The sequence below is a fragment of the Rutilus rutilus genome (assembly GCF_951802725.1).
Source record: "Rutilus rutilus genome assembly, chromosome: 11".
Lineage (NCBI taxonomy): Eukaryota > Metazoa > Chordata > Actinopteri > Cypriniformes > Leuciscidae > Rutilus > Rutilus rutilus.
The window spans coordinates 34441974-34468611 of NC_140216.1; the positions used below are offsets into that span (position 1 = coordinate 34441974).

Genomic DNA, 26638 nt, shown 5'->3' on the forward strand with positions numbered 1-26638 from the left:
AATGCCTTTGTCTTTCCTGTTTTTTAGTCATTGTTGATTGTTAGGTATAAATGAATATCAGATATGAGGAATCAAGAAATTGAGGAATTGACATTTTAGCCCTCATGTTATGTTCCGGTAATTTTGACACGAAATTTTTTTTTTCACCCTGAAAATGCTAGTTAAAGTGTTAGTTAAAAAAAAAAAAGTCATCAAATACTCACCCTCATGTCACCATCACTTTATTTGATGAACAGATTGAATTTAGGCTTTTATTCACATATAAACATAGATCAGCGAACATAAACAGAGGTTCAACCGAACCTGCTTGACGCGTGAGAATGAACCTCATTGGTTCTTGCTGAAGCTCAAACGTGCTGTTTAACTCGAGAATGAACCTCATTGGTTCTTGCTGAAGCTCAAACATGCTGTTTAACACGAGAATGAACCTCATTGGTTCTTGGTGAAGCTCAAATGTGCTGCGTAACATGAGAATGAACCTCATTGGTTCTTGCAGAAGCTCAAATGTGCTGCGTAACATGAGAATGAACCTCATTGGTTCTTGCAGAAGCTCAAACGTGCTGCGTAACACGAGAATGAACCTCATTGGTTCTTGCTGAAGCTCAAACGTGCTGTGTAACACGAGAATGAACCTCATTGGTTCTTGCTGAAGCTCAAACGTGCTGCGTAACACGAGAATGAACCTCATTGGTTCTTGCAGAAGCTCAAACGTGCTGCGTAACACGAGAATGAACCTCATTGGTTCTTGCTGAAGCTCAAACGTGCTGCGTAACACGAGAATGAACCTCATTGGTTCTTGCTGAAGCTCAAACGTGCTGCGTAACACGAGAATGAACCTCATTGGTTCTTGCAGAAGCTCAAACGTGCTGCGTAACACGAAAATGAACCTCATTGGTTCTTGCTGAAACTCAAACGTGCTGCGTAACACGAGAATGAACCTCATTGGTTCTTGCAGAAGCTCAAACGTGCTGCGTAACACGAGAATGAACCTCATTGGTTCTTGCTGAAACTCAAACGTGCTGCGTAACACGAGAATGAACCTCATTGGTTCTTGCAGAAGCTCAAACGTGCTGCGTAACACGAAAATGAACCTCATTGGTTCTTGCAGAAGCTCAAACGTGCTGCGTAACACGAAAATGAACCTCATTGGTTCTTGCTGAAACTCAAACGTGCTGCGTAACACGAGAATGAACCTCATTGGTTCTTGCAGAAGCTCAAACGTGCTGCGTAACACGAGAATGAACCTCATTGGTTCTTGCTGAAGCTCAAACGTGCTGCGTAACACGAGAATGAACCTCATTGGTTCTTGCTGAAGCTCAAACGTGCTGCGTAACACGAGAATGAACCTCATTGGTTCTTGCAGAAGCTCAAACGTGCTGCGTAACACGAAAATGAACCTCATTGGTTCTTGCTGAAACTCAAACGTGCTGCGTAACACGAGAATGAACCTCATTGGTTCTTGCAGAAGCTCAAACGTGCTGCGTAACACGAGAATGAACCTCATTGGTTCTTGCTGAAGCTCAAACGTGCTGCGTAACACGAGAATGAACCTCATTGGTTCTTGCTGAAACTCAAACGTGCTGCGTAACACGAGAATGAACCTCATTGGTTCTTGCTGAAACTCAAACGTGCTGCGTAACACGAGAATGAACCTCATTGGTTCTTGCTGAAGCTCAAACGTGCTGCGTAACACGAGAATGAACCTCATTGGTTCTTGCTGAAACTCAAACGTGCTGCGTAACACGAAAATGAACCTCATTGGTTCTTGCTGAAGCTCAAACGTGCTGCGTAACACGAGAATGAACCTCATTGGTTCTTGCAGAAGCTCAAACATGCTGTGTAACACCATGTAGGAAAACACATCATGGCCATATTCCAGGATGACAATGTCAAGATTCATCAGGCTCAAATTGTGAAAGAATGGTTGGGAGGAGCATGGAGAATCATTTTCACACATGAATTGGCACCTTTGAGTCCAGAGCTTAAATTCATTGAGAGTCTTTGGGATACGCTGGAGGAGACTTTACAGAGTGCTGGACTCTTGGATTGTCAATACAAGATCTTGACCAAAAATGGATGCCCCCCTTGATGGAAATAAATATTGCGATGTAATTTCCATCAAGAGGTGCATCAATATTTGGATACAGTAGATGAATAGGAGCACCAAGTAGTGATACAACATTGCAGCGATTTAAGTCTTGTCATGTGACCTTACACTACACATAATTTGGTGTATTGGTCTAATTTATTTTTGAAAGAATATTCACTCAGATTATTCGTTTTATTGTATATATAGATACACAAATTATTATAAAGTTACACATTGAATTAAACATCAAAATGGCAATTTTGTATAAAGTAGACTAAAGCAGTATTTTCCTGTAAAACATGCTCCAATAACCTTCCTTTTATTTACAACTTTGAAAAATCTTCTTTTTTTTTTACAGTGTACAGTTGTGATGGGTTTGACATCAGTGTGTGGTCCACAATGAATCACTGTGCCACCATAAGCATGTCTGCAGGCACGTATAAACGCGTGCGAGAGAGTACGGCTTCATTCTCGGCTTTGTCCCTCATTTGCACTAATGGGTGGTTTTAAAATGACACGAGAGGATATGAGGGTTTAAAGCGCTCTCACACGACTCTGCGCCCGGATAAACAGCACTGTAAAAACACAGGGAAATGCCTTTTTTACTATGGTACCTCTCGCTCCTGCCTGCTTATTTCAGGCTTTCAAGAAGTTCCAGATGTCAGTGTGTCTGTTCATACTGTTCTTCTGTTAAAGCGCTGCGTCAGCAGATGAAGCCCGCCAGCTCCCCATGCGGTTATTTCATGATTTCCAGCACTGCAGTTTTGGTCTCAGAGCCAAACATAAACCCTTATAAAACCGCTGTGGTGGTACCTGATGGTAATACTGTGGTACTTTTGAAATATGCCATTGCATTGTATGATTACCATACCATACATTATTACCAAGGTGCTTAAAAGAACACCATAGCAATATCATCACAGTATCGTCCTAAAACCATGATGAACGCCCCCAAAACATGGTCATATCATGGTATGTTTCTGATCGGGCTGTAGGAAGTGATCAAATATGTAAAAAAAAAAGTTTAAATGATCTAATTATAGACATTTTGGTAGCATTTTTTTAAATCTTTTTTAGATCACAGAATAGTGAAAGTCAAGTCATTTTCATTTATATAGCGCTTTTAACAGTGTAGATTGTTTCAAAGCAGCTTTACAGAGATAAACGTACACTGTTAGAAAAATCTGTAGAAATTACAGTATTACTGGCAGCTACTTGCCAGTAACTTACTGTAGATTTAAATTGATGTTATTTACTGGCAACAATTTGTTCAAAATTAAATGAACATTAAACATTAACAAGTCTTTATCTTTACAGAATAAAACTAAAATAACAGCCTCATGCAAAGCATTCTGGGAACCAAAATCTGAAGGAAAAAAAACAGAAAAAGGTTGATGAAGATTTCTGGTTCCCAGAATGCTTTGCATTAAATTGTTATTTTATAGTTTTATTCTGTAAAGACAAAGACTTGTTAATGTTTAATGTTCATTTAACTTTGAACAAACTGTTGCCAGTAAACAGCATAAATTTAAATCTACAGTAAGTTACTGGCAAACAGCTGCATAACTACAGCAAATTTTTTACAGTGTATAATTTAAGGTAACAGAGATTGTTTTGGCTTTATAGCGGTTCTTGAATAAAGATATTTTCCAGATAAAGTTAGTTTTGATTGATTTGATTTGATTTGCGATCATTTGTTATTAAATTAGGGGCCGCTAAGACGACACCATTCTCTCTACACAGACTTTAAGCGCGAACCTGTGATAAATGCTGATGGCATTCACATGCGCATTAAGAATTGGTTCTATAGTTATGTGCGTTTGAATATATGTGCGCAGGTTTGTAATTCCCTACAAACCAAGCCTAAAGTACTGGTCTTTCCTTATAAATTTTGATACAGAATTTTATTTTATTTTGTCACTTCAGGGTAGGTACACGAAACGAATTTTCCTGACAACGCTTTATCTGTAGAGTGGTAAAGGGATCCTCCATAGGGAGAGACTAGTTTACACCTCAGCTTTGCGTTGTCATCGGGTCCAGGCGAAGGTCCTTCGTCAGATCTGGATACGGCCTGGATCCGGCAGGCTGCGGGAAAACCTCAGGATAAACAAAGACACTAAAATTAGCATAGATGGCATTCTTCTTATGATGTAACGAGTACATCAGGATTTATGGGAAGTGTTCCCGGTTCCGGCTGACCTAATCTATGCAGCCTAACATTAGTGAAACCACACTAAACAGATATTTTAGCATCCTAAATCGGTTCTCTTTAACATACAATTCATACATATATGAAAAACAGTGCTAAACCAACAGATCAAGTCCATTCTCAGGATATTTTAAGTGCATCAGGCTGTCAAACGGTGAACTGTAGAAAGGAAACAGGGCTGTGTTCTCCATCAGAGGGTTTAATGTTCATAGGAGGTAAACTGTCCTTGTGATAGATGGAATGTCACATTTGTTTTCCCATAGTGCACTTACATTAGATTAATACAAATGAGCACAGATGACTATGTCTGTCAGTCATCTGACTTTATAAAAGCTGTCCTGCAGGTCCACACATGTACACTTAAGTCCATAATTCCAGAAAGTGCTTCCCCACTGTAATCACGACAAATTGATCACATCTTATGCTCAGCGGTGCACATATGGCCTTTAAATGATGCTGCTGCAAATTAGAAAATACATTTGTTTATTCTACTTCTATTTACGTTCATAGCTCGTCTGGCAAGGCGTATGTGTACAGTGCTGGTCAGAATTATTTGCCCCCTTGGTAAATATGATCAAAGATGGCTGTAAAAAATAAATCTGCATAGTTTATCCTTTTGTTATTTTATTTAAAAAAAAGAAAGAAGCAAAAAATCTAACCTTTAATTGAAGTAAAAGAAATTAAAGAATTGAAAGTGGGGGGAAAATCACATTATGAAATAAATGTTTTTCTCCAAAACACATTGGGAACAATTATTTGCCCCCTTTTATTAAATACTTTTTGAAACCTCCAACCTCCCCCAAGATAACAGCTCTGAGCCTTCTCCTATAATACCTGATGAGTTTGGAGAACACCTGACAAGAGATCAGAGACCATTCCTCCATACAGAATCTCTCCAGATCCTTCAGATTCCCAGTGTTGGCACTTCTTCTCTTCAGTTCAGCCCACTCATTTTCTATAGGGCTCAGGTCAGGGGACTGGGATGGCCATTGCAGATGCTTGGTTTTGTGCTCAGTGACCCATTTTTGTTTTGATTTTGATGTTTGTTTTTGGATCACTGTCCTGTTGGAAGATCCAAACATGGCCCGTTATAAGATTTCTAGCAGAGGTTGTCAGGTTTTGATTTTTTACCTGTTGGTATTTGATTGAATCCATGATGCCATGTATCTGAACAAGATGTCCAGGACCTCCAGCAGAACATTAGGCCCACAGCATTAAAGATACAGCAGAGTATTTCATTTTACACATGGGGTACTTTTTTAGCGATGTATGAACCAAACCCATATTAAGTGTTTTCTGCCATTTATATAATTTGTAATAATAATTGTTATTATTATTATTTCGTAAAAGATATTTGTATGTGGTAATTGCTTGCTGTCAAGAGATGGGGGAATGTCACTTTTTTTAGAATCAGAGTGTATTCTCTGGTGATATGTTACTGCAGAAAGGCCTGGCACAACACTCATGTCACTTATTAATTTTTCAGAGCTGGATTTGAACAGATTAGATGGCGAAACGGTGTGCCCAACCATGAAGAATGGACAAGATGACCTTCCAGGTAAAATAGAGCCCCTGTGAGAAAACATGCTGTGAACTGTGTGCATTCATTGCAGACTCTTTGGGATTTTATGTTATGCAGTATATCCAGTATATGACAAATCCAAAAATGAAGGCCCAGCTCCTTTAGTAAAAATAATGATCTGCATAGTAGAGCACTTTTCATGAATGTTAGCATTAATATTTAACCATTATTATTCTGCATGATTATCAATAAAAAATCCTCTTTGTTCAGGCATTGTTTACCTATAAATAGCCTTGAGTAGGACATGCAGCGGCACAAAGCTGTTTGTTTCATTAGGCCAGGGTTTCTCAAACTCGGTCCTGGAGGGCCACTGTCCTGCACAGTTTAGCTCCAACCCTGATCAAACACACCTGAGCAAGCTAATCAATGTCTTCAGGATCACTAGAAACTCACAGCTAGGTGTGTTTGATCAGGGTTGGAGCTAAACTGTGCAGGACAGTGGCCCTCCAGGACCGGGTTTGAGAAACCCTGCATTAGGCAAAGACGCTGAAGCTGATAGTCACCTTGTTTCAAGACATCTTTAGATCTCAAATGAGGCAAATAAAACTTTCGTCTCTGGCCGGCCAATTTCTGCAGTGGAAACACTTCTAGCTCAGCAAGATCTTAATTGGTTGCGACTCCTTCGCTTTTAACAAATAATGCGGAGGGTGCAACCTCAAATCACTAACATGTGCTGCTCTGTGCACAGGCTGGAAACAGGGAGTAAGCAAGTTACAAACTCATTTACTGAAGCCAACAGATGTAGAGAGACCTACTGGATGTTTTTGGTGCATATTAATGCATTTAACAGCATTAAGTTATTTTTTGCATGAATTTGTCACAAATGCTAATGGTAAATGTATTATCTAATCTAATGTGGATCAAATGAGATTCTTGTAAGAATAAAATGCATTGTATACAATTAATACACAATTTTAATTATTTTAATTGCATTTTATTTTCTGTTTCCTTTTTTCCAGAAATTATTAGGTTTTAGGCAGATATTTTGTGTGTGATCTGAAATCCAGAGTCTGATTTGTCTGATTTCCCACGTATGCATGATATATGTGTCTATAGAGAGCTTGAAATGTCTACTTTTAAATGAACCAATTCGATTGTATTTGTGTGTGGCAGGATTTGATCTGATCACACAGTTTCAGTTGGATGTCATCCCGATGAAGGGCGTCAGAAAGGTAGAAGGTTCCACACCCCTCCAGGTGGCGTACAGACTCGACAAAGAGGCTAACTTCCAGATCCCAACCAGGTAACTAGAACTAAACCTGACCACTCACTAAACTATGTGCACAAACACACATAAACACTGGGGATGCCTTTATGTGCAAAAACACACATAAACTATGTACAACAACACAAAAAACTACACTCTTATGTGTAATAATAATTGTTAATAATTGTTAATAATTTGCATGAGTGCAGTACATAAACCAAAGCTAAATATTTTGTATACAGTATTCACACACACACATACATACACAACCGTGTTGGCATCTGTGATCTTTGTTTCAGGTGTTACATTATTACAGGTCAGAGACAGGTGTTATCACCCTCTGAACAGCTTCTAATAATGCAAAAACGAACTTGTCTGAACCCATGTGGATCCGCTTGAGCAAAATGCTGCATTCCCAGACAGACGCCCCATACAATCACGCTGACATACGAATACTCACGTTTCAGCTGGTGTAATATTTTTATATATTTTTTTATATTAATATATTTATTTTTTTGTAGTAGTAGTAGTAGTAGTAGTATTGTTAAAAAATATTTTTATACTTTAATGAGCATGAATTTTATAATAAACTTTGAAGAGGGAACTGATATACATCAGTTATACCTTTGTGAAAAACAAGTACATTTTTGCATCCTAAAGCCATACTTATTACATAAATTATCTACTTTAATGCGAACTGAATGTAATATTTTCGGACACTTAATTGCATGTAAATTGCAATTAAAGTTGCAGTAAGCGGTTTCTGAGAAGCGCTGTTGAAAGTGAATTGGCCTGAGCAGCACAACACACTTGTAGCTAATCAGCAGCAGGGGGCGTGTCCACTTATGATGGGGGAGGACAGAGAGTGAGCCAATCAGCAGCAGGGGGTCGTATCCACTCATGATGGGGGAGGAGAGAGAGTGAGCCAATCAGCAGCAGGGGGCGTGTCCACTCATGATGGGGGAGGAGAGAGAGTGAGCCAATCAGCAGCAGGGGGTGTGTTCACTCATGGGGGAGGAGAGAGAGTGAGCCAATCAGCAGTAGGGGGCAGTAGGGGGCGTGTCCACTCATGATGGGGGAGGAGAGAGAGTGAGCCGATCAGCAGTAGGGGGCGTGTCCACTCATGATGGGGGAGGAGAGAGAGTGAGCCAATCAGCAGTAGGGGGCCTGTCCACTCATGATGGGGGAGGAGAGAGAGTGAGCCAATCAGCAGTATGGGGCGTGTCCACTCATGATGGGGGAGGAGAGAGAGTGAGCCGATCAACAGTAGGGGGCGTGTCCACTCATGATGGGGGAGGAGAGAGAGTGAGCCAATCAGCAGTAGGGGGCATGTCCACTCGTGATGGGGGACGAGAGAGAGTGAGCCGATCAACAGTAGGGGGCATGTCCACTCATGATGGGGGAGGAGAGAGAGTGAGCTGATCAGCAGTAGGGGGCGTGTCCACTCATGATGGGGGAGGAGAGAGAGTGAGCTGATCAGCAGTAGGGGGCGTGTCCACTCATGATGGGGGAGGAGAGAGAGTGAGCCAATCAGCAGTAGGGGGCATGTCCACTCATGATGGGGGAGGAGAGAGAGTGAGCCGATCAACAGTAGGGGGCGTGTCCACTCATGATGGGGGAGGAGAGAGAGTGAGCTGATCAGCAGTAGGGGGCGTGTCCACTCATGATGGGGGAGGAGAGAGAGGGAGATTTGAAGAGAAACTGAAGAAAGAGAGATGGCTGAGAGACATTACAAAAGAGAAAAGGTCAGCGGAATATAACTGGAAAAAGAAGAGTTATGATCAGGGTTGTCATCTTCCGGAAATTAGTTTTTGCTAGGTGGGATGTCTGTAAATGCTTGGATTTATGCAAACTAATGCTACAAAGGGTAGTATCAATTCACAAAAAAATGTGCTGTAACAAGGAAACCATTATGTAACTGACACTACCAACTTATTAAATGGACTCTCAGCTTGTCTTTGAAGTGCTGATATCTATTTGGGAGAGCGTGACTTGGAATGAAATGAAATGGGAGAAAGGGGTTTCTTGAGACTGAGATTATTCCGAACAGTGGCCCTCATTTATTTTACTAGCCAACAGGAAACTCCATATTTATGGCCTCGCCTTAATCCATTTACAAGCTGGTTAAAGGCCGCTGTAGCTTCATTCGTAAGAACATCTCCCGCAGAGCACCTCTGCTTGTTAAAACGCCACACGGGGTCGAGCCCAGAGAGGGTGCGTGTAAAACCAGACAAGGTAATTGATTCTCAGATGGTGTGTGTTGTTCACTCACCGCCTGCAGCCCGGGATCTGATTTTTTAACACACTGCAATGAAAGCCAGCACCGTCCCTTTGAAATAACTCACGGACGACACACATGCTTTGAAGATGAAAGTGCACTTCTCTGATCTGTTTGTTATTCATAATTTTATCTCAGAACAACTTGAAGCCGAGCTGTGTGTATAATGCAGGGCTATTCCCTTGATGATCAGACAATAATGGAGGTGGATTACTATTCTTAGAGGTAATACATCCCATTTATAAATAGATGCGCTTCATAACAAGAATGTAACTTCATTGTGAATTTGCAGAAGTACTTTCTGTTTAACAAACCTACCAATGCAACATTATAGTTTAAAATGTAAGCGTTTACAGTGCAATTCTTGAAAAACATTTTTTTATTATTATTTGCCATCAGTTTTTAAAATGGTAATTTGTCTACTTTGAAAAAAAATCATTAGAATGTTCCATTTCATGTCATTTTCTCTCTTATTTTATTTTATTTTATTTTATTAATTTAATTTAATTTATATATATATTTTTTTACATTTTTAATTTTTTTTTCTTTTTTTCTACAGTTTAACTAAAACCACCCACCCATAGGCCATAGGTCAATATTCATATAATAGATTAAATTATATATTTGCTTCAAAACCTTGTTTTTTCCCCCACATTTTACCTTCCATAGTTTTTTCAGTATGACCATTTTTTGGCAATTTTTATTAAATGAATCACTAGAATGTTTTTACCACAAATATACCATTTCAAATGGACCATTAGTTTATTTGATTTATTTGATTATTTTATACAGTTTAACTAAAAACACTCACCCACAGGCCATATGTCAATAATCATATAGATTCAATTATGTATTTAAACATTTGAAACAGGCTTTCCCCCCACATTTAACATAAATTAATCACTAGAATGTTTTTAACACAAACGTACCATTTCAAATGGACCTTTATTTTATTTGTATTATGCTTGTATTATTATAAATAATTTATTTTATTTTAGATTACAATATACATTTAAAACTTTAAAGTGGGCTTCTAAACCTATATATATATAATTATTAGGTAACATACGTTTGCTGTGTCGCAACCATGATATGATCATAACAGATACACATAAATTTTTTTGTATCTAACAGCACTGACGGATCTTGATTTCTGTCTGCAATCCAATTGTGGGGAAAAAAATCAAACAAACCTGTATTATGGAACATATATGTCCGTATTTGTTTCCCACCAGGCTGAACTTTCCAAGGGGCTTCCCGGATGAGTATTCCTTCATGACCACCTTCCGCATGATCAAGAACACCGTGAACAAGGTGTGGAACATCTGGCAGGTGGTGGATGAAGACGGCTTGAAGCAGGCAGGCATGCGTCTCAATGGAGATCAGCAGGCCCTGGAGTTCTTCCTCACCACTATGGAAGGAGACGTTCAGACCGTCACCTTTCCGGGCCTCTCTGTCCTCTTCAACACTAAATGGCACAAGGTGATGGTTGGCGTGGAGAAGGAGCTGGTGACGCTGTACGTGGACTGTCACCCGGTGGACCAGAAGCCCATCAAGAGGAAAGGCTATGTCAACACAGAGGGAGACACTCTCATCGGAAGACTGGATTCTGATCCCAACACCTCTGTAGTGGTGAGAGCAACAGTTTCATCAGTAGTGCTTTTTCACTTTCTTAAATGTGCAGCAATATTACACATGAAGAGTTTATTTATTTATTTATTCATTCTCTCTTTTGACAGATGTGTTTAGAATGTACAGTCTCGTGATGAATTGCATATAGATTTAGATTATATACAAAATAAATTGCATTGGCTACTTAAGTATTTATTACTTTTAATAATAATGTTGTTGTTATTGTTGATGATAATGAGACTAATTTATTCATTAAGAAACTAACAGTTTACTTTTGTTTTGACATATTTTTTAAATGATTTACACTCAAATAATATGCATTTCATAGATGTAGAAATTCAGAAAAAAATAATTACATTGGCTATATATATATATATATATATATAAAATAATATTTTTTATTTTTATTTTTATTATTATTATTATTTTATCTATCTCTGTTGCATTGGCCAACAAAACATAAACAAAAAATATGGTAACACTTTATTTTACAGTGTCCTTGTTACGTTACATGTACTGTAGTAACGTATTAATATAATAATATGTAAACAATAGCTAATAATTGATGAATAAGTACGTGCAACTAACCCTAAACCAAACCCTAATCCTATAGTAAGTAGATTTAGTTAGTTCATTAATATAACTCTGTACTTAAATGTATAATTACACTGTAACAAGGACACCTTAAATTAAAATGTAACCGAAAATACTTAGTGCTCCTCTAATATCATTGTGTTCAGACATATACTTTCAAGGTTAAGATGTTACGATTTGATTTTGCTTTGATATTAATCATTTAAATGGCATTTTAAATAGTTAACAAAGATTTGAACAATTTGTAACTAATATTGAACCTGCTTGGAAGGGTTAATTCAGTTGTTTTGATCTCTACTGTATTTGATGAATGTTACTGTCACCCCCGCACCTGCCAAATCCATCACATCCACCTGTGATAAATGTGTAACTGTCACACTGTCTGACGAGTGTTACTGCCAGATTACTGAACCTCAGCACCTTGTCACTTCCTGTCCAAAGGACGGATACAAAATCTGATAATGCTCTCAGTCACATCTTACAGTGAACTAAAACAGAAGACCTAAAGCTGATATATGTAAATCATAAAAGGTTTGTATATGTAGTCCAGTGGTTGCGTTAGACTTTCATTTTGACGGACAGGGTCATAAAAATTCTGTCATAATCTATTATTACCTGTCATTTCAATTAAATGATAATAAGACATGCCATAGCTTTTGTATTCATTCACATTTTCATTTGTAATCACGAAGTTACAGGACGAGCATATAGGCTGGATTACGCATTTATTTATTTATGAAGAGAACTTACAAACAGATGAACAGAGACTGTGCATCACTTTTCATGTTCAACACCACATGAAGCAGATTGTTGTTGCAGTTACCGTACAAATAAAGCAGTAACTTGGTTGTTTTATGTTTTCCAGTTTGAGTTGCAGTGGATGCTGATTCACTGTGACCCAAAGAGAGCTCAGAGAGAGAGCTGTATGGAACTTCCTCTGACTGAGGTATGCTTTCATCATTTCCTGTTTTGTCTTAAATGAGAAACGGACCAATCAAGGTTTTTTTTTTTTTTTTTTTTTTTTCATGTTTAACAACTTAAATATGGAAAAATCAAGTCAGTTTCCTGCTGAAAGGCTGAAAGGTGGTTTGGCCATCAAACCAAGTAGATTCCTGTAGCTCAAACAGTAGAGCGTTTGCGCTTGCAACACCAAGGTCATGGGTTCAATTCCCAGGGAAAGCAAGAACTAATAAGAATGTAAATGTGGACCTTGAAATGCAATGTAAGTTGCTTTGGATAAAAGCATCTGCCAAATGCATAAATGTAAATGTAAACCACCTTAAGCTAGTTAAATATGTTTTTCAGTGGTAAACGGTAAATACAATTGTACAATTTAAGACTTTAGTCACAATTTTGAATAAATTATTATCAATAGCATTACTTTCATTCTAATATATGCATTGCATAACCAATGTACAACCTTAAAAATATAGAGTTTATTGCTATGGCTGACTGGAAACGCTAGTTGCCTCAACATCTCACTTCGCCACTTAACGGTTGACGTCAATGTCGACATTCACGCATTTGCTTTGTTTTTTGACGGGTTGGCCGGCGGGGCACTATCGTAGGCCGCATGTTGTGGCGCCATCTACAGGTGTGCTTTCTCTTTTTGGTGAAGGGTTTTCACTTTCACTAACTCTGCAATAATCTTAATTCTCTCTCTCTCTCTCTCTCTCTCTCTCTCTCTCTCTCTCTCTCTCTCTCTCGCTTCTTCAGATGTATGCCAATGCTGAGGTATTTGATTTTTTTTACTTTGTTTTTCTTTAATTTATCATTACTCATCATCATCTACTACAATGCTTTGTTGCTGCAGTGACTCATTGCTACCTGCTGTACTTACTGCAATACACAAAACATGACCTGGAACAGCTTTTATGTATTTATATATAAGATTATTTACACCACAAGGTAAATAATATGATATTTTATTAAGAAATTTCTTTGGAATTTCACAAAACCATCCTTGAAAGAATACGGTTACTTTCAAAATGTCCTTGGCTCGCTTGAAGCTTAAGCTAATAAAGAGAAGCTGGCGGCAGAGAGATAATGATTTACATTTTATTCTTTATTGTGTTAAAGTAATTGTTTAAGGTCCCTGGGAGAGAGATTATTTGTAGCCTTTCCAGTTATTGATTTTGTTTAATGAAACAGATTATTTGTGACCACAGCAAATTATAAAAAGGATTCTAAAACATTTCATGTTTACATTTACTCATCGGTTTCCTTCTTTTACTCCTTCAACACTTTACAGCCGGATCCCAAACCAATCCCTGGTCCCCCCGGCCCTGAGGGTCCTGAGGGGCCTCGTGGACCCCAAGGAGAAGATGGCAGAGACGGGAGAGACGTATGTCTTTTTGTTCAATATAAATATGACTACTGTATGAAAGCAAGACACTACAGACAATTTTGAGATTTTGGGCTATTTGGCTTTTCATAACATGTTTTTCAGACTAGTGGAAAGAAAACATCCAAATAACACTAAAGTCTTTATTTTCTTGTACTTTATCTGTTTGTGTCTGTAGATTTCAGTTACTATGCATACACTTAAAGGCTTTTCTCCAAACGAGTCAGTTTAACACAACATTATTTTCCTAAAAACATGGTGACGGTTTTCTGGCTGTTGACAGTATTTTCTTATTTATGGAGTGATAAAAAGGAAAATGCAAAATCCCCTCTGTAAAAACTGGCTTTATCCTTTCCTCAGATTCCTATTCTGGAAATTGATTTGACAATGCCTCATTTGCATATTTAAAAGCATGTCAGGAAAAAATTGATACAAAAAATATGTGCAATTCTTAATATAATCAATTAAATGGGAAACTTTTTTTTTTTTTTTTTTTTTACCCTGTTCGTCTGGGGTGTGTTGCCTTTAGTCAACTTCACATGTTTATATGAGAAATTACCAGTAGATCTGATGCATATTGTACACAAATATGGCAAAACAATATTTTTTAAATAATGAATGTGTTTAATTATTTTTATTTTTATTATTATCATATTAATTCACTATTAATTATTATTATTTGGGAAAAATAGAAAATACATACAGTAATGATGACATACTGTATGCTAGCTGTAACATAATTAAACAAGATATTTAGTTACACAATTGACAAAGGATTCGATTTTCCTATTCATTCACTGTAGCGATGCTCAAATCAAACTGATTATCAGTTGGAACAATACTTTTTTTACTTGTGTTCTTTTGTATTGTCATCTTCTGTGATCCAGTCCTGTACTAAAAGTCTAATGAACCTCCATTAGAATTGCTCAGTCTTCGACAAAAGCTAATAAAACATTTGTTCTTTCGTCCCGGGCAGCTCATTAGGGATTTATTCTCTTGTTCAGGGAGGCAGGAGTTGCTCATTGGAGATTGGCTCATTGGTGTCACTGACTGACTTACTTTTTTTTTTTTTTAAGCACCTAATGTTAATAACAGAAATTCTTCTGTTCTTCAGGGTATTCCAGGTACCCCGGGAACCCCTGGAGCTCCGGTAAGTATGGAACATTGAAGAAACATCTTCATCTCCAACATCTTCAGGGAGACATTGTTCTAAAAGTTTGTCCTAGAGTTAGGAAAAGGGATGCACTGATATTTAAATTGATACTGACCGATACTGATGAGCCGATTATAAAGGTGATATATAAATCTATTATTATTATTATTATTATTATTATTATTAAACACTAAAAATAAATAGTTTGTTAGCTACAAAGATTATAAAGCTGATATATCATTATATTCTCTTTTTTTTATTAAACCAGCTAAAAAAAAATTAAGTTTGTAAGTACTAACAATTATAAAGCTGATATATAATTAATATATATATTAATGATATACTGATATACTATTCTAATTAAAAAAAAACAAAAAAAGTTTTTACATCAACACTAAAAATTTAAACAATATATATACAGTGCTATGCATAAGTTTAGACACCCATGCTAAAGTTGACTAAAAAGAGGAATAAAAAATCATCTTTTGGAAATTGAAGTTAATGCCTTAATTAAAAAAATTAGGAAAAATCCAACCTTTAAGGACACCAATTTTCTTTGTGAATGAATAATGTATCGTAAATAAATAAATGTTCTTCCTTAAAATACATGGTGCATAAGTCTGGACACCCCTATGTTAAATTCCCATAGAGGCAGGCAGATTTTTATTTTTAAAGGCCAGTTACTTCATGGATCCAGGATACTATGCATCCTGATAAAGTCCCCTTGGCCTTTGGAATTAAAATAGCCCCACATCATCACATAGCCTTCACCATACCTAGAGATTGGCATGGAGTACTTTCCATAAGATCATCTCTCAATGCAAATCAAACCAGCTATTAGGCTAACTGAAATAAAACCTGAATGCTGAAATAGCATGGGTGTCTAAACTTATGCATAGCACTGTATATACACTGTATATATACACTTTATAAATATATAACATCGCAGGACTCAGTCAACGTTGACTGAAATGGGATCACGCTAGGGAGCCAATTGTCTTCGAGCATGCGAGCACGAGCAAATTAAATTTTGCGTGCGTGATTTGCATCACACACTCCGCCCCGCGGAGCGGGTATAAATACGGAAGTGGATGCATGCACTAGTTGCTTTACGCTGAGGAGCCGTGAGAACTCGGTCAGCGATGGTCCAGCTATAGTGGCAAAGGGATTACGTCCTCCGTTCCCTCCTTTAGGGAACGGTGGGTTGTATACGCAACCAGGACGTTCCCTTTCAGTCAAGAACGTCAGACATAGTCGACGCCAACTGAAATGGGATCTTTAACCCTGGAAAACGCCACTAGAGCTGCCACCTTCCAGTGCCTGGGTAGAAAGCCTCAAGTCCCCCCGCAACTCTGAGGCGTAGAAGGGCGAGGCTTAGGCCAGGGAAGTCAACTGCTGTTCCTACAAGACTATTGGGAAAGCGTACCTTTGTCAAGGAAGGAAAAGTACGCTGCGGAAACAACATCCTGGCTCGAAGGGGAGGTAACATGTGGGAATACACATATGGACTGGGCGGCTGACCAGGCAGTACAACATACTGTATGGAATGTCACTGGGATGACTCCAGCCTAAACAGGGGGGAGGATCAACCAGCAGGCTAAGGGAAGACACTGGCTCACCGCAAGGAGCCGTACCGTGGAATAATACACATATGGGATCGCTGTAGGGATCACAACATATGGACCCAGCCTAACACAGGTTCCACTAGTGTATACGAGTGGTAGGCCTGGCTTCGGACGCTCCGCCACGTCCAATACCGGAGGAACTCAACAGGGTTCGGTTAAGGGGAACTCTACTGGAGCAAAATTGCGCACTTATCCAGTCCATAGGAGGGGAATGGCGCAGCAAGCCGACACTTTGAACTGTGCTTACGGTGAAACTGGCTTCATGTGAAGGGAGTCCACGGGAAGCAACAGATCGGGACACATGCTAGATGTGTATAGGTGTCGCCCAGCCCCCAACTCTATTTAACATTTGTTCAGCGAGGCACAGTATGCCAAGGCCTAGGAGGGAGCAGTACTCTCACTTAGGAGGAGCTCACCGCCCAGGTGGCACGTGCATCTTGGGATTACTCACCAAGACAAAGGGAACCAGTCTGAAGTGGGCCAAGCTCTGCTTGGAAACAGCCTTCCCTTCTGCTGGTTCCCATAACAGATAGAGCTGGTCTAAGGTCTAGGGTTTGCATTCTAATCACGTATAACTGCACTGAGGCGGATGGACAGAGAAAAGCCAGGGCTGGGTCTGCCTCCTCCGGGGCAGCGCTTGCGGGCTCACCACCTGGTCCCGTAGGAGAGGTAGGAACCTTGGGCACACATTCAGACCAGGGTCACAACTTGTGAGAGTTAGCCGGCCGAATTCCAGGCACAACTCGTTGACTGAAAGCTAGCAAGTCCCTACCCTCTAGTGGAGACCACGCAAGCAGGACAACTGTTTCTTAAAAAATAGAATCTTTTAACTCACTGCCTGCGATGGCTCAGGGGCAGTCTCTGCAGTGCAGTAGCACCAGAGAAAAGCCAAGAGGGTAAGGAGGGGACGCAAGGTGTTTATAAATCTCCTTGCTCGCCTCAGGGACCTGACGATCAAATCGCACTCCGTTTGATTCCACTGCCTCATGATGTGTGCCAGTGTAGAAGCCACATCATCTTGAGGTGGAGGGGACAGCCGTCACTCCGACCATAAGCAGTTCTTAAAAGGGAGCACTGAAGTGATCGAACACCTTCGGGATCTCCTCACGGAGAGAAGACTCAATTCAACGAATAGGTTCAACTTCTATTAGAGGAGCAAGCTTCTTTCTAGAGGTGCTCACAGAAGTGATGGTCTCTACTGCATAACAATTCTTGCGGTAGACCAGAACCACCGTGTCCCGTTCTTACTAGAACCAGACCTGGAACTTTCCAAGGTCTAGACGCGGGTGCCATCGTGCCCCATCCCTGAGAATATGCTCAGAGGAAGGTGTCAGGAAGGCTGTCGAGAGGAGGAAGTTGGTTGGCCAACAAGGGGCAACTAACAAGACCTGCTCCATTGCACAAGACAGGAGCAATGCTCAACACTAGATGTGAAGGGTATCACTGAGCATCAGGAGCATCTCTGCTCAAGACATGAGTGTGATGGAATTCACTGAGCTACAGGAACATTTCTGCTCAACACCTGGTGTGATGAAGATCACTGAATTTGTTCTCTTCCTGATTTAAGCACCATAGTGCAAGAAGGCTCACTGGGGGACGCATTTCTACGGAGCCCAGGGCCAGCTGTGGCCAGAGTTTTTGTCGAGGGATATCCGCTCAGACAAGAGAAGGAACAACTGGCGTAGGACGAGTTCGGAGGGGCAACAGACGTGGCTGTCGGCCCCGAAGTGGTCCGAACAGCTGGCCAGCTGGGGATGGAATCTCCACTGTATCCGGACCGGAGGCTGTCATGAGGCTTGTGAGCGGCACGAGTGAGCGGGCCGGAAAAATAGGTGGAACGAAGCGACCTTAGAAGCTTTTGACTCCAAGGAGGAGGTGGCGGGCGAGTTACAACATGCGAGGGGAGCGCGGCTCAACGGTCGCAATGTTGTCAGAACAGCACAAGCTCGCTGAGCAGTGGTGTCTCGAAACGAGGGGCTGTACGCAACTCGAGGCAATGAATACCAATGCAGTCAGAGGAAGCCCAGAGCTCTGTTACTGCATGCCCTTTATACGTGGCCCCTCAGCCATCATTTGGAGGACTCTTGTTCCAGGAGCGACTTGCCCGGGGAACAAAGGTCTACTTATGGGCTGAGGGTTTGGCGACAGGCCAGTAGAGCGTGTCGCTCTGCCACGGCCACCTTAGGGACTCGGTCATCAAGCTAGTGCTGAAGCGGTCTCATATGGAGGAAGCCATGCGGCTGCATCTACCATATGCCCCAGGAGCCTCTGAAAGTTTCAGTGGGACCCTTTCCTACCTCTACATAGCACTGAGCTGGCACACCTCACTTGAGAGATGTGCTAGACCGAGACCACCTCCATACTAGAAAAGAGAAACTCGGAATTGGGGCGAGATTACTCTTTCCCAGTTGACCTGAGGACCCAACTGGCTATGGAGCACTCGAAGGGTAGGACCATGTACTGATACTTCGAACCTTCAACGCAAGAACACAGTAAGCCTGTGGAGCGTAAGGATAGAGATCTGAAGTACACGTCTTTCAGGTCGAACACTGCAGACCAAGCTTGGGGACAGGGCATTGAAAATGCAACTCTGTGTTTACAGGTATACGGAGGCTTTCGAAAAAGGGCCCGTATTAGTTGACACAGAACCAAGATGGTCGTAACCCACCACATAATAAGGGTACAATGAAGTACAGGCTCTGAAGCCAGACTCCATACCGGCTGGAGGGAATGGCTAGCATGCGTCCTTCGCCAGTAGGACTGCGGCGCACACACACAGGACAGGAGCTCTGCTCAACACCTAGGTGTGATGAATCTCACTAAAAAAATCTTTTAGGAGCATTTCTGCTCAACACCTAGGTATGATAAATCTCACTGAGCCTGGTGGAAGCCAAGCGAACTGAATCACAAGCCGGGTCTGAAGGTGCCGAATGAGGCCAGGCTGGGCATCGGTTGGAAGCGTTTTAGATTTCGACAAAACCGGACCAGGGGCCAGGAACCACAGACGTACCCGAGGTGGGGCAGCGAGGTGGAGGTCAGGGATCCGGCTCGAGAGGCCCAAGGCGGCCCGAAGCAGGATCTGAGTGTGCTGTGCAACACTTACCTGACTCCACTGGGTGGCAGAGGAAGCGTGAGAAGGCGGATGAAGAAGCTGGCGAAGAAGAGGGGGCTGAGGGGTGTAAGGCTTTACAGGGTCACACACCGTCAGACTAGCCCTCTTGGGGCCCAGGAATAGAAAATTGCTCTTTCTTTGAATATGTGGGTACTGCTGGCTCCGCTTTTCTGGGAGCCAGCGGCGGAACAGACACACACATAAAACAGAAAAGCTTCACCCGGCCCTCCTCCGGATGAAGGGAGTGGATCGGTGACCATCTCCCAGAGCAACCCTCCATCCCTGGGTGGTCCGCTCATTCGAGTCTTGACCTCAACGCCGAGATGGTCATATTCCCGCAATGGGAACATGAGTCATCCACCAAAGCTGCCTCAGCGTGCTGTAAGCCCAGATGCGTGATACAGCTTTCGTGACCGTCAGAGGGGGACAAAGCCTTACCGCACCCAGAAACGCACGGATGAAATGGCATCTTGAAAAAGACGCACTCACACCTGTGTTGCTCTTTTAGAAATGGAACCCGTCACCAGTGCCGGAGCACACAGGGAATGACCGCGGCAAAACTATCTCAGCAAACTGAGATAGTGAAGCACTCACTTTTTCGCCCTCAACCAACCGTCAACACACAAACAAACAAACAATGACTTTGTTGCTGTTAAAACAGCAGTTGAGAGCTCAAAGCTCGTGACCACCTCTGTACCGCGCTGTAGAAACCACGAGCACTGGGAGAGTCTTTCCAGAAAAACATCGACACACTCACTCGTAGAAGATACTCAAAACACTCTTCAGACACCATCGAACGGCTCCGAAGCAAAAAGCAACTAGTGCGTGCATCCACTTTCGTATTTATACCTGCTCCGCTGGGCGGAGTGTGTGATGCAAATCACGCACGCAAAATTTTATTTGCTCGTGCTCGAAGACAATTGGCTCCCTAGCGTGATCCCATTTCTGTCGACGTCGACTACGTCTGACGTTCTCGACTGAAAGGGAACTATATTGTGATTATATTTGTGTAATGAAAAAAAACAGTATATATATATATATATATATATATATATATGTGTGTGTGTGTGTGTACTGTTTAAAATATAATAAAACACAAACAATTCTAATAAAAATCACACTAAAATTTTAAATGTGTATTACAAAATAAGTAGGCAACACAATATGAAAATGCACAGTATAAAAATAGATAACTTGTTCTTTTAAACATTTTCTATAGAAAATAGTGTACTGTTTGAATTACAACAAAAAACTACTAATAATAGTAATTGAGAAGGGATATCTGCAATGCTGGATTTTCCTTAAAAAAATGAGAACAGAGTTCTGAGAACTACATTTGAACAATCCCCTATGTGTCACATGAATTATGAAGTATAAACTTCTTCAGACTAAAATTAAAACTTGGCGTTCATTCAGTAAGATTGAATATTACCTTTATTGAACTTGACCGCTATACCCATTAAAACAGAGCAGCAAGTTTTGTATTATAACTCCTAATGAGAAAATGCATTTACAGGCTTCCAGATCCAAAACACAGCCAATCAATCCAGCTTCCTGTGTCAATATCTATTTAGGGAAAGCGTGGTTGAATTCTGGTGTGTCATAAATAGGTGAAATGCAGCTCAGAGCTGACTCTCGTCTTATCAGATGAGGACAGATGCAAAGAGGCATCGCTAACTATGTTAGAATAGACCCACCGTGCTCCGCCATATCTTAGCAACAGCTGCAGTCGATGCTGAATGGTGATAAAACTGTTTTTGTCTTTCTGTGTGTGTCGTAGGGCAGTAAAGGAGATCGAGGGGAGGTTGGACTGCCAGGACAGAGAGGACTGCAGGGGGCCCCGGGACTATTGGTTAGTATTGAGACACATGACCTTAATAACACAACCTAAACGAGACGATAACACTTTCCAATAAAGTTCCATCTGGTAATATTAGTTAACTGCATTAGTTAACACAAATTAACAATGAATAGTTGTACTTTTATTAACGAACGTTAACAAAAATAAATAAATACTATCACAAATGTATTGCTCATTCTTAAAATGTTAGTCAATGCGATGGGTCCTTATTGCAAAGAGTTACCAATGAGACGATCAATAACGTGTAATCAGTTTCACAGCTGCACACAAACTGTTTTATTTCATTGTGCTAAATGAATCACTTTGATGTTAATTGGTTCTCTTTATATATGTGTAGGGACCAATGGGCCCCATGGGGCCACGAGGACCAGTGGGAGAAAGAGTAAGAGACCTCAGAAAGACCCCTTAAATTAACTGTCTGTTTGAGTTCACATTCATTTCCTGCAGTTTTTCATGATTCCATGATTGCGGAACAGCGCGATATCAATAAAATGATGCATTTTCTCAGATTCTTCATAATTTGCTATTACCCTGCAAAATAGTCTTTCATAAAATGCACAATTATTATTATTTTTTTTATTTTTTTTTTACAAATTGTGAAACTCTCATTGGACTGTGAATTCATGTCATTATGCTAAGATTTGTTTTTTGGGGGGGGGGGTTGTAGGGTCTTCCTGGTTTCCCTGGAGCTGCCGGACCCCCGGTAAGCCTTTTCCTCGTTTTGTAAAGCAAACAAGTGCTTCACTGTTAAATGCTAAATGTTTTTGTGATGTTGACGTGTTCTATTGACATTGTATTGTCATATTATTATTTTCTTGTGTTTTTGATTATTTACTTTGCAAAAATGCCTGTACCATGCTTTTTAGACAAATTATGCATTTTGGAGGTTTGACTTATTCTGTTGTTGTTTTTTTTTCTTCTTCTAGGGACCAGAGACTGTTGGGCCTCCAGTATGTAAAAAACAAAACAAAAACAAAAACTCCCTTTTATTTCCACATTTACACTTCTTAATGCTATTTTCCACTCATGCAGGGACCCCCAGGGAAGCCTGGTACTCCAGGAGATGAGGGAAACATCGGACCAGAGGTTGGTGGTGTGTTACGCAGTGCATTAATACTAGCTAAAGAGTTAAGGCTGTGTAGCTAAATTCTGTGTAGTGCTGTATAAAAGCCTGACTAAATTATGGCTGCTCTGACCACTTCAGCCCTTAGGATCAAAGTATACAGTTATAATTGCTGTGAAATTCATTCATGCCACCTTTAGGCTGCATTAAACAGTCTGTGTAAAGACACCTAAATGCCATTTCAGAAGCGCTTCTGTGCCACCTTTGCAATATAAAATTACATTCATTACATATCGGTTTTCATATCTAATGTTGCTCTTGTTGTCATCGCTTTATTGATTGTCTCTGTTACCAGAATATAAATATCCTTTGTGATATTTTTCCAGGGTCCTCCTGGACCAAGAGGAGGACTTGGGCTCCCAGGACCACCAGGCCCACCAGGAACTCCAGGACCAGCAGTAAGACCGGCTTCTACCATTGACATATTTCATAAGTTTAGCAAATGTACATATGGCAAATGCTTTCAAACAACTTTCAAGCAACTGTAATGGGCTTAATTTAGTTTAGTGTACATATAACCAGAACACTCAATGGTAGAGCTTTAATTTTAGAGTTTATGTTTATGTCTCACTGTATTCAGTTTTCGTTTACATCGTTGATTTTTAATCTAGAAAGGGGGGGGGGGACTTTCATGTACTTTTATTGTCCAAATTTGCATTAGACTACATTTACAATTACATTACTGCATTACAAATGTTATTAATTTCGTCAACTTTTAGCAGTACCATTAGCATTACCTAACCAAACATATAGGCTACTAACAGATACAAAACTTCAAATTTGGCTCTTGAAGTTTTGCCGTCGGCTATCTGTTATACACTGTAATTCACTTTTTGTCTTTATACATCCTAAGACTTTTTGTCTCTGCTTTTAAACCTTACTTTAATTGGTTCAGGTGACTTCTGTTGGCTTTCAGAGGGTTTAGAACTAACGCAGAGCTTTCACACAGATCTGTCCTGAACGCTGTAACCTTTGAGGATTTTAAAAGGGGCTTTGCTTAAGTGTGTGTCTGAATCTAAACTATGCTGCTGTCCTTCTGCTGTCCGTAGGGGCCACCAGGTGCTGGGAACCCTGAGGGAAGTGGGGAGACTGTGAGTGCTTGTTAGATTTTAATAACATTCATGCTTCACATGGACACACAAAACCTGCACATCAGCATTCAAGAAATGTTCTGCCAAAGGCCTATATCTTAGAACACCAAAAGATACAGCATGCAACATATAGAACTTGGAAAATATGTCAACGTGCACTATATTTGCTTTATAATTTATCATTGGCTCGTGAAAATGCAGCAAATGTTTTTTAAGAGTTGACAATCGGCTGCAGTGTCTGTTATGCTCCATCATCATCAATCTTCAGTGCTCCTTCTGCATGTCTCTGGTGAGCTACAGGCTGGTTGTGTTATTCTTCACTTCCTGTCTGATCCTGCAGTTAGTGATGAATAGGCCTAATGCGTTTGTGTGTCTCATTTTGTTAGCAGTGCCAGGCAACATGCCCATCTGGACCACAGGGATTGCCTGGTCTGCCAGGGATGAAGGTGAGTCCCTACCCCTAAGTAATAAACTTTGGCACGTAACACATCTGTGCTTGTGCTTCAGACATGAATCATTCCTCTAATCATGTAGCTGTACATCAGTTTGCTCACTATAGAGCGTTTCTTTGGCCAAACTCCCAACTACTTTTCGAATGAATGAAGGTGTTATTAAATTGAATCTCTCTGCCAGGGACATCGTGGTCTTCCAGGTGTGGACGGTGTGCCAGGTATCCAGGGTGAAAAGGTAAGAGTGCTCTGAAAAAATGCTTCTTAAGAATGATAAAAACCTAGAAATGGCTATAGACAAGCTCTTCAGAGTGATTAATCAACAAGCACTGCAGTCATTCTCTTCTTTATTTACAGGGAGAGCGAGGGACCGCTGGAGAGTCAGGCCCTCCTGGACGTGCAGGAGATGATGTATGAAGACTTAGATGTGTTCAACTTTTTAATATTATCTGCCACCACAAGAATATCTCTTTTTGACACATTGTCATAGTTTTAACTCAAATTCCCTGCAGGGTCAGCGAGGTCCTATCGGATTCCCTGGACCTCATGGCGATAAAGGAGATCGGGTAAGACTTTAAACATCTTCTTCATCTGCATCAGATGAGGAAAGAGCAAGACACCAGAGGAACGCTTGCAGAGCAATATCCTCCAGCCCGATCAATGCATGAAATACTTATTACATTTGTTTAAGCCAATCAAATAACATCTGCAGTGATTGTACAGATTAAAACTGCTGTGTGAGCATAATGTATGCAGGGCATACTATTTTAGGCTTGTGTGACAACACAAAAGCAATAGAAATGTTGTTCTTCTAGCTAAGCACAATGAACTTTGTTAAAGTTTAAGCCTGTCTGTTTCATGTCTGCAGGGTCCTCCTGGATTCAACGGGATCCCAGGACCCACCGGACCACCAGGATCCCCAGTACGTGAGCAGTATTTCACAGATGTTCTTTTTTAATCAATTATACACTGTCTTTCTGAACTAAAGTCCGGCATCAAAGCACAGATGATTCATGTCTTTATCTGATATTTATGAGAAAAGACTGTTCGGCAAGCTAGTCTAGTGGAAATGTGGTTCAACAGAGCTTATAGGATATAAAGCAAGATTTTAAGATGATATCAAGTTATTTTAGGGAGATAGAGAACAGTCCTGTGGCATCACGAGTGTATAAATGAGTTAAATAAATACTAAACTAAAAAGAATATTTATTATGTAAAGTATTATAATATCTATATTTAGTATAAATATATTGTATACAATTTTAGTAAATACATTTTCAGCATTACTAAGTGTAAATGGCATCTATCGCTGCCTTAAATTTATGTTAAGTAAAAATAGCAGTATTTTCGGTAACACTTTATTTCGATGCTCCACTTTAGACATTATACTAACTATAAGTAACTTTGCAACTACATGTCAACTAACTCTCATTAGAGTATGAGTAAACTGTCTGCTTAATATTTGCTAACTCTTTTTTATGATGTTCCCCCAACAGATATTATACTGACTATAGTGACTTTGCACCTACATGTCAACTTATTCCACTAACCCGAACACCTAACACCTAACCTAACAGTCTGCTACAGTCTACTAATACTCTAATGAGAGTTAATTGACATGTAGTTGCAAAGTTACTTATAGTTAGTAGAATGTATAAAGTGGACCATCAAAATAAAGTGTAATTGTATTTAAGTGTAAATAGTAGTAAGATGCTATTTTTACTTCGCGCAAATAGTGGCAGATACTCTTTGCACCTCAGTGTATTGTAGTATATTATACAACAGTGCAATAATAACAACATATTCAGTTTATATGATTGTATTTATTAAAATCATAAATTAATGCTGCTTTATTGGGACATTACTTGTCCCTGTCTCTAAAGCCCACCCTAACCCTACCCATTAAACACTATATTGCAGCTATTCTATCCCTGTTATGCTCTTTATTTATGCTTTTCGAATATTTTTGAGCTGATATGTGATGGGAAAAGGGAGAAGAATGAGTTGGTAAAAGGTGGATTTAAACCAAGTCAAAAGCTAACGCCACCCGCCTTACTCTCCACACCACTGATCCTGTTCCCAGCAGGATTTATTTGGTCATTTCGTCTGGCCCAATCAGATAATGGTGGGCGAAGTTAGTGTAAATAGCCTCTGCCAACAAGGTGGGCTATTTGCTCTTGGTGTAAATAGACACTCCGTAAATTTAAAGTTAAAGCTTTGTCAGGATGCTGCAAATTTGAGTGCAGTTGGTCAACTAACAGTTATTTTGTACAGATAATGAATTCTATA

At 40.2% G+C, this 26638-nt stretch overlaps 1 protein-coding gene across 3 annotated transcripts in view; it reads left to right on the forward strand.

Moving 5' to 3' along the window:
* Positions 1 to 26638, forward strand: part of col9a1c (collagen, type IX, alpha 1c) — a 39642-nt gene that overhangs the window by 4541 nt on the left and 8463 nt on the right. Inside the window, exons 3-21 of one of the 3 annotated variants that reach the window (XM_084423002.1) lie at positions 5785 to 5856; positions 6994 to 7123; positions 10601 to 10997; positions 12457 to 12537; positions 13308 to 13325; positions 13843 to 13935; positions 15050 to 15085; positions 21606 to 21677; positions 22024 to 22068; positions 22354 to 22389; positions 22613 to 22636; positions 22719 to 22772; positions 23136 to 23207; positions 23859 to 23900; positions 24287 to 24346; positions 24534 to 24587; positions 24707 to 24760; positions 24862 to 24915; positions 25218 to 25271. In XM_084423002.1, the coding sequence (XP_084279128.1) occupies positions 5785 to 5856; positions 6994 to 7123; positions 10601 to 10997; positions 12457 to 12537; positions 13308 to 13325; positions 13843 to 13935; positions 15050 to 15085; positions 21606 to 21677; positions 22024 to 22068; positions 22354 to 22389; positions 22613 to 22636; positions 22719 to 22772; positions 23136 to 23207; positions 23859 to 23900; positions 24287 to 24346; positions 24534 to 24587; positions 24707 to 24760; positions 24862 to 24915; positions 25218 to 25271 (1448 nt within the window). The remainder of the gene's footprint in view (positions 1 to 5784; positions 5857 to 6993; positions 7124 to 10600; positions 10998 to 12456; positions 12538 to 13307; positions 13326 to 13842; positions 13936 to 15049; positions 15086 to 21605; positions 21678 to 22023; positions 22069 to 22353; positions 22390 to 22612; positions 22637 to 22718; positions 22773 to 23135; positions 23208 to 23858; positions 23901 to 24286; positions 24347 to 24533; positions 24588 to 24706; positions 24761 to 24861; positions 24916 to 25217; positions 25272 to 26638) is intronic. The other 2 variants (XM_084423003.1, XM_084423004.1) reach the window with 2 other exon arrangements.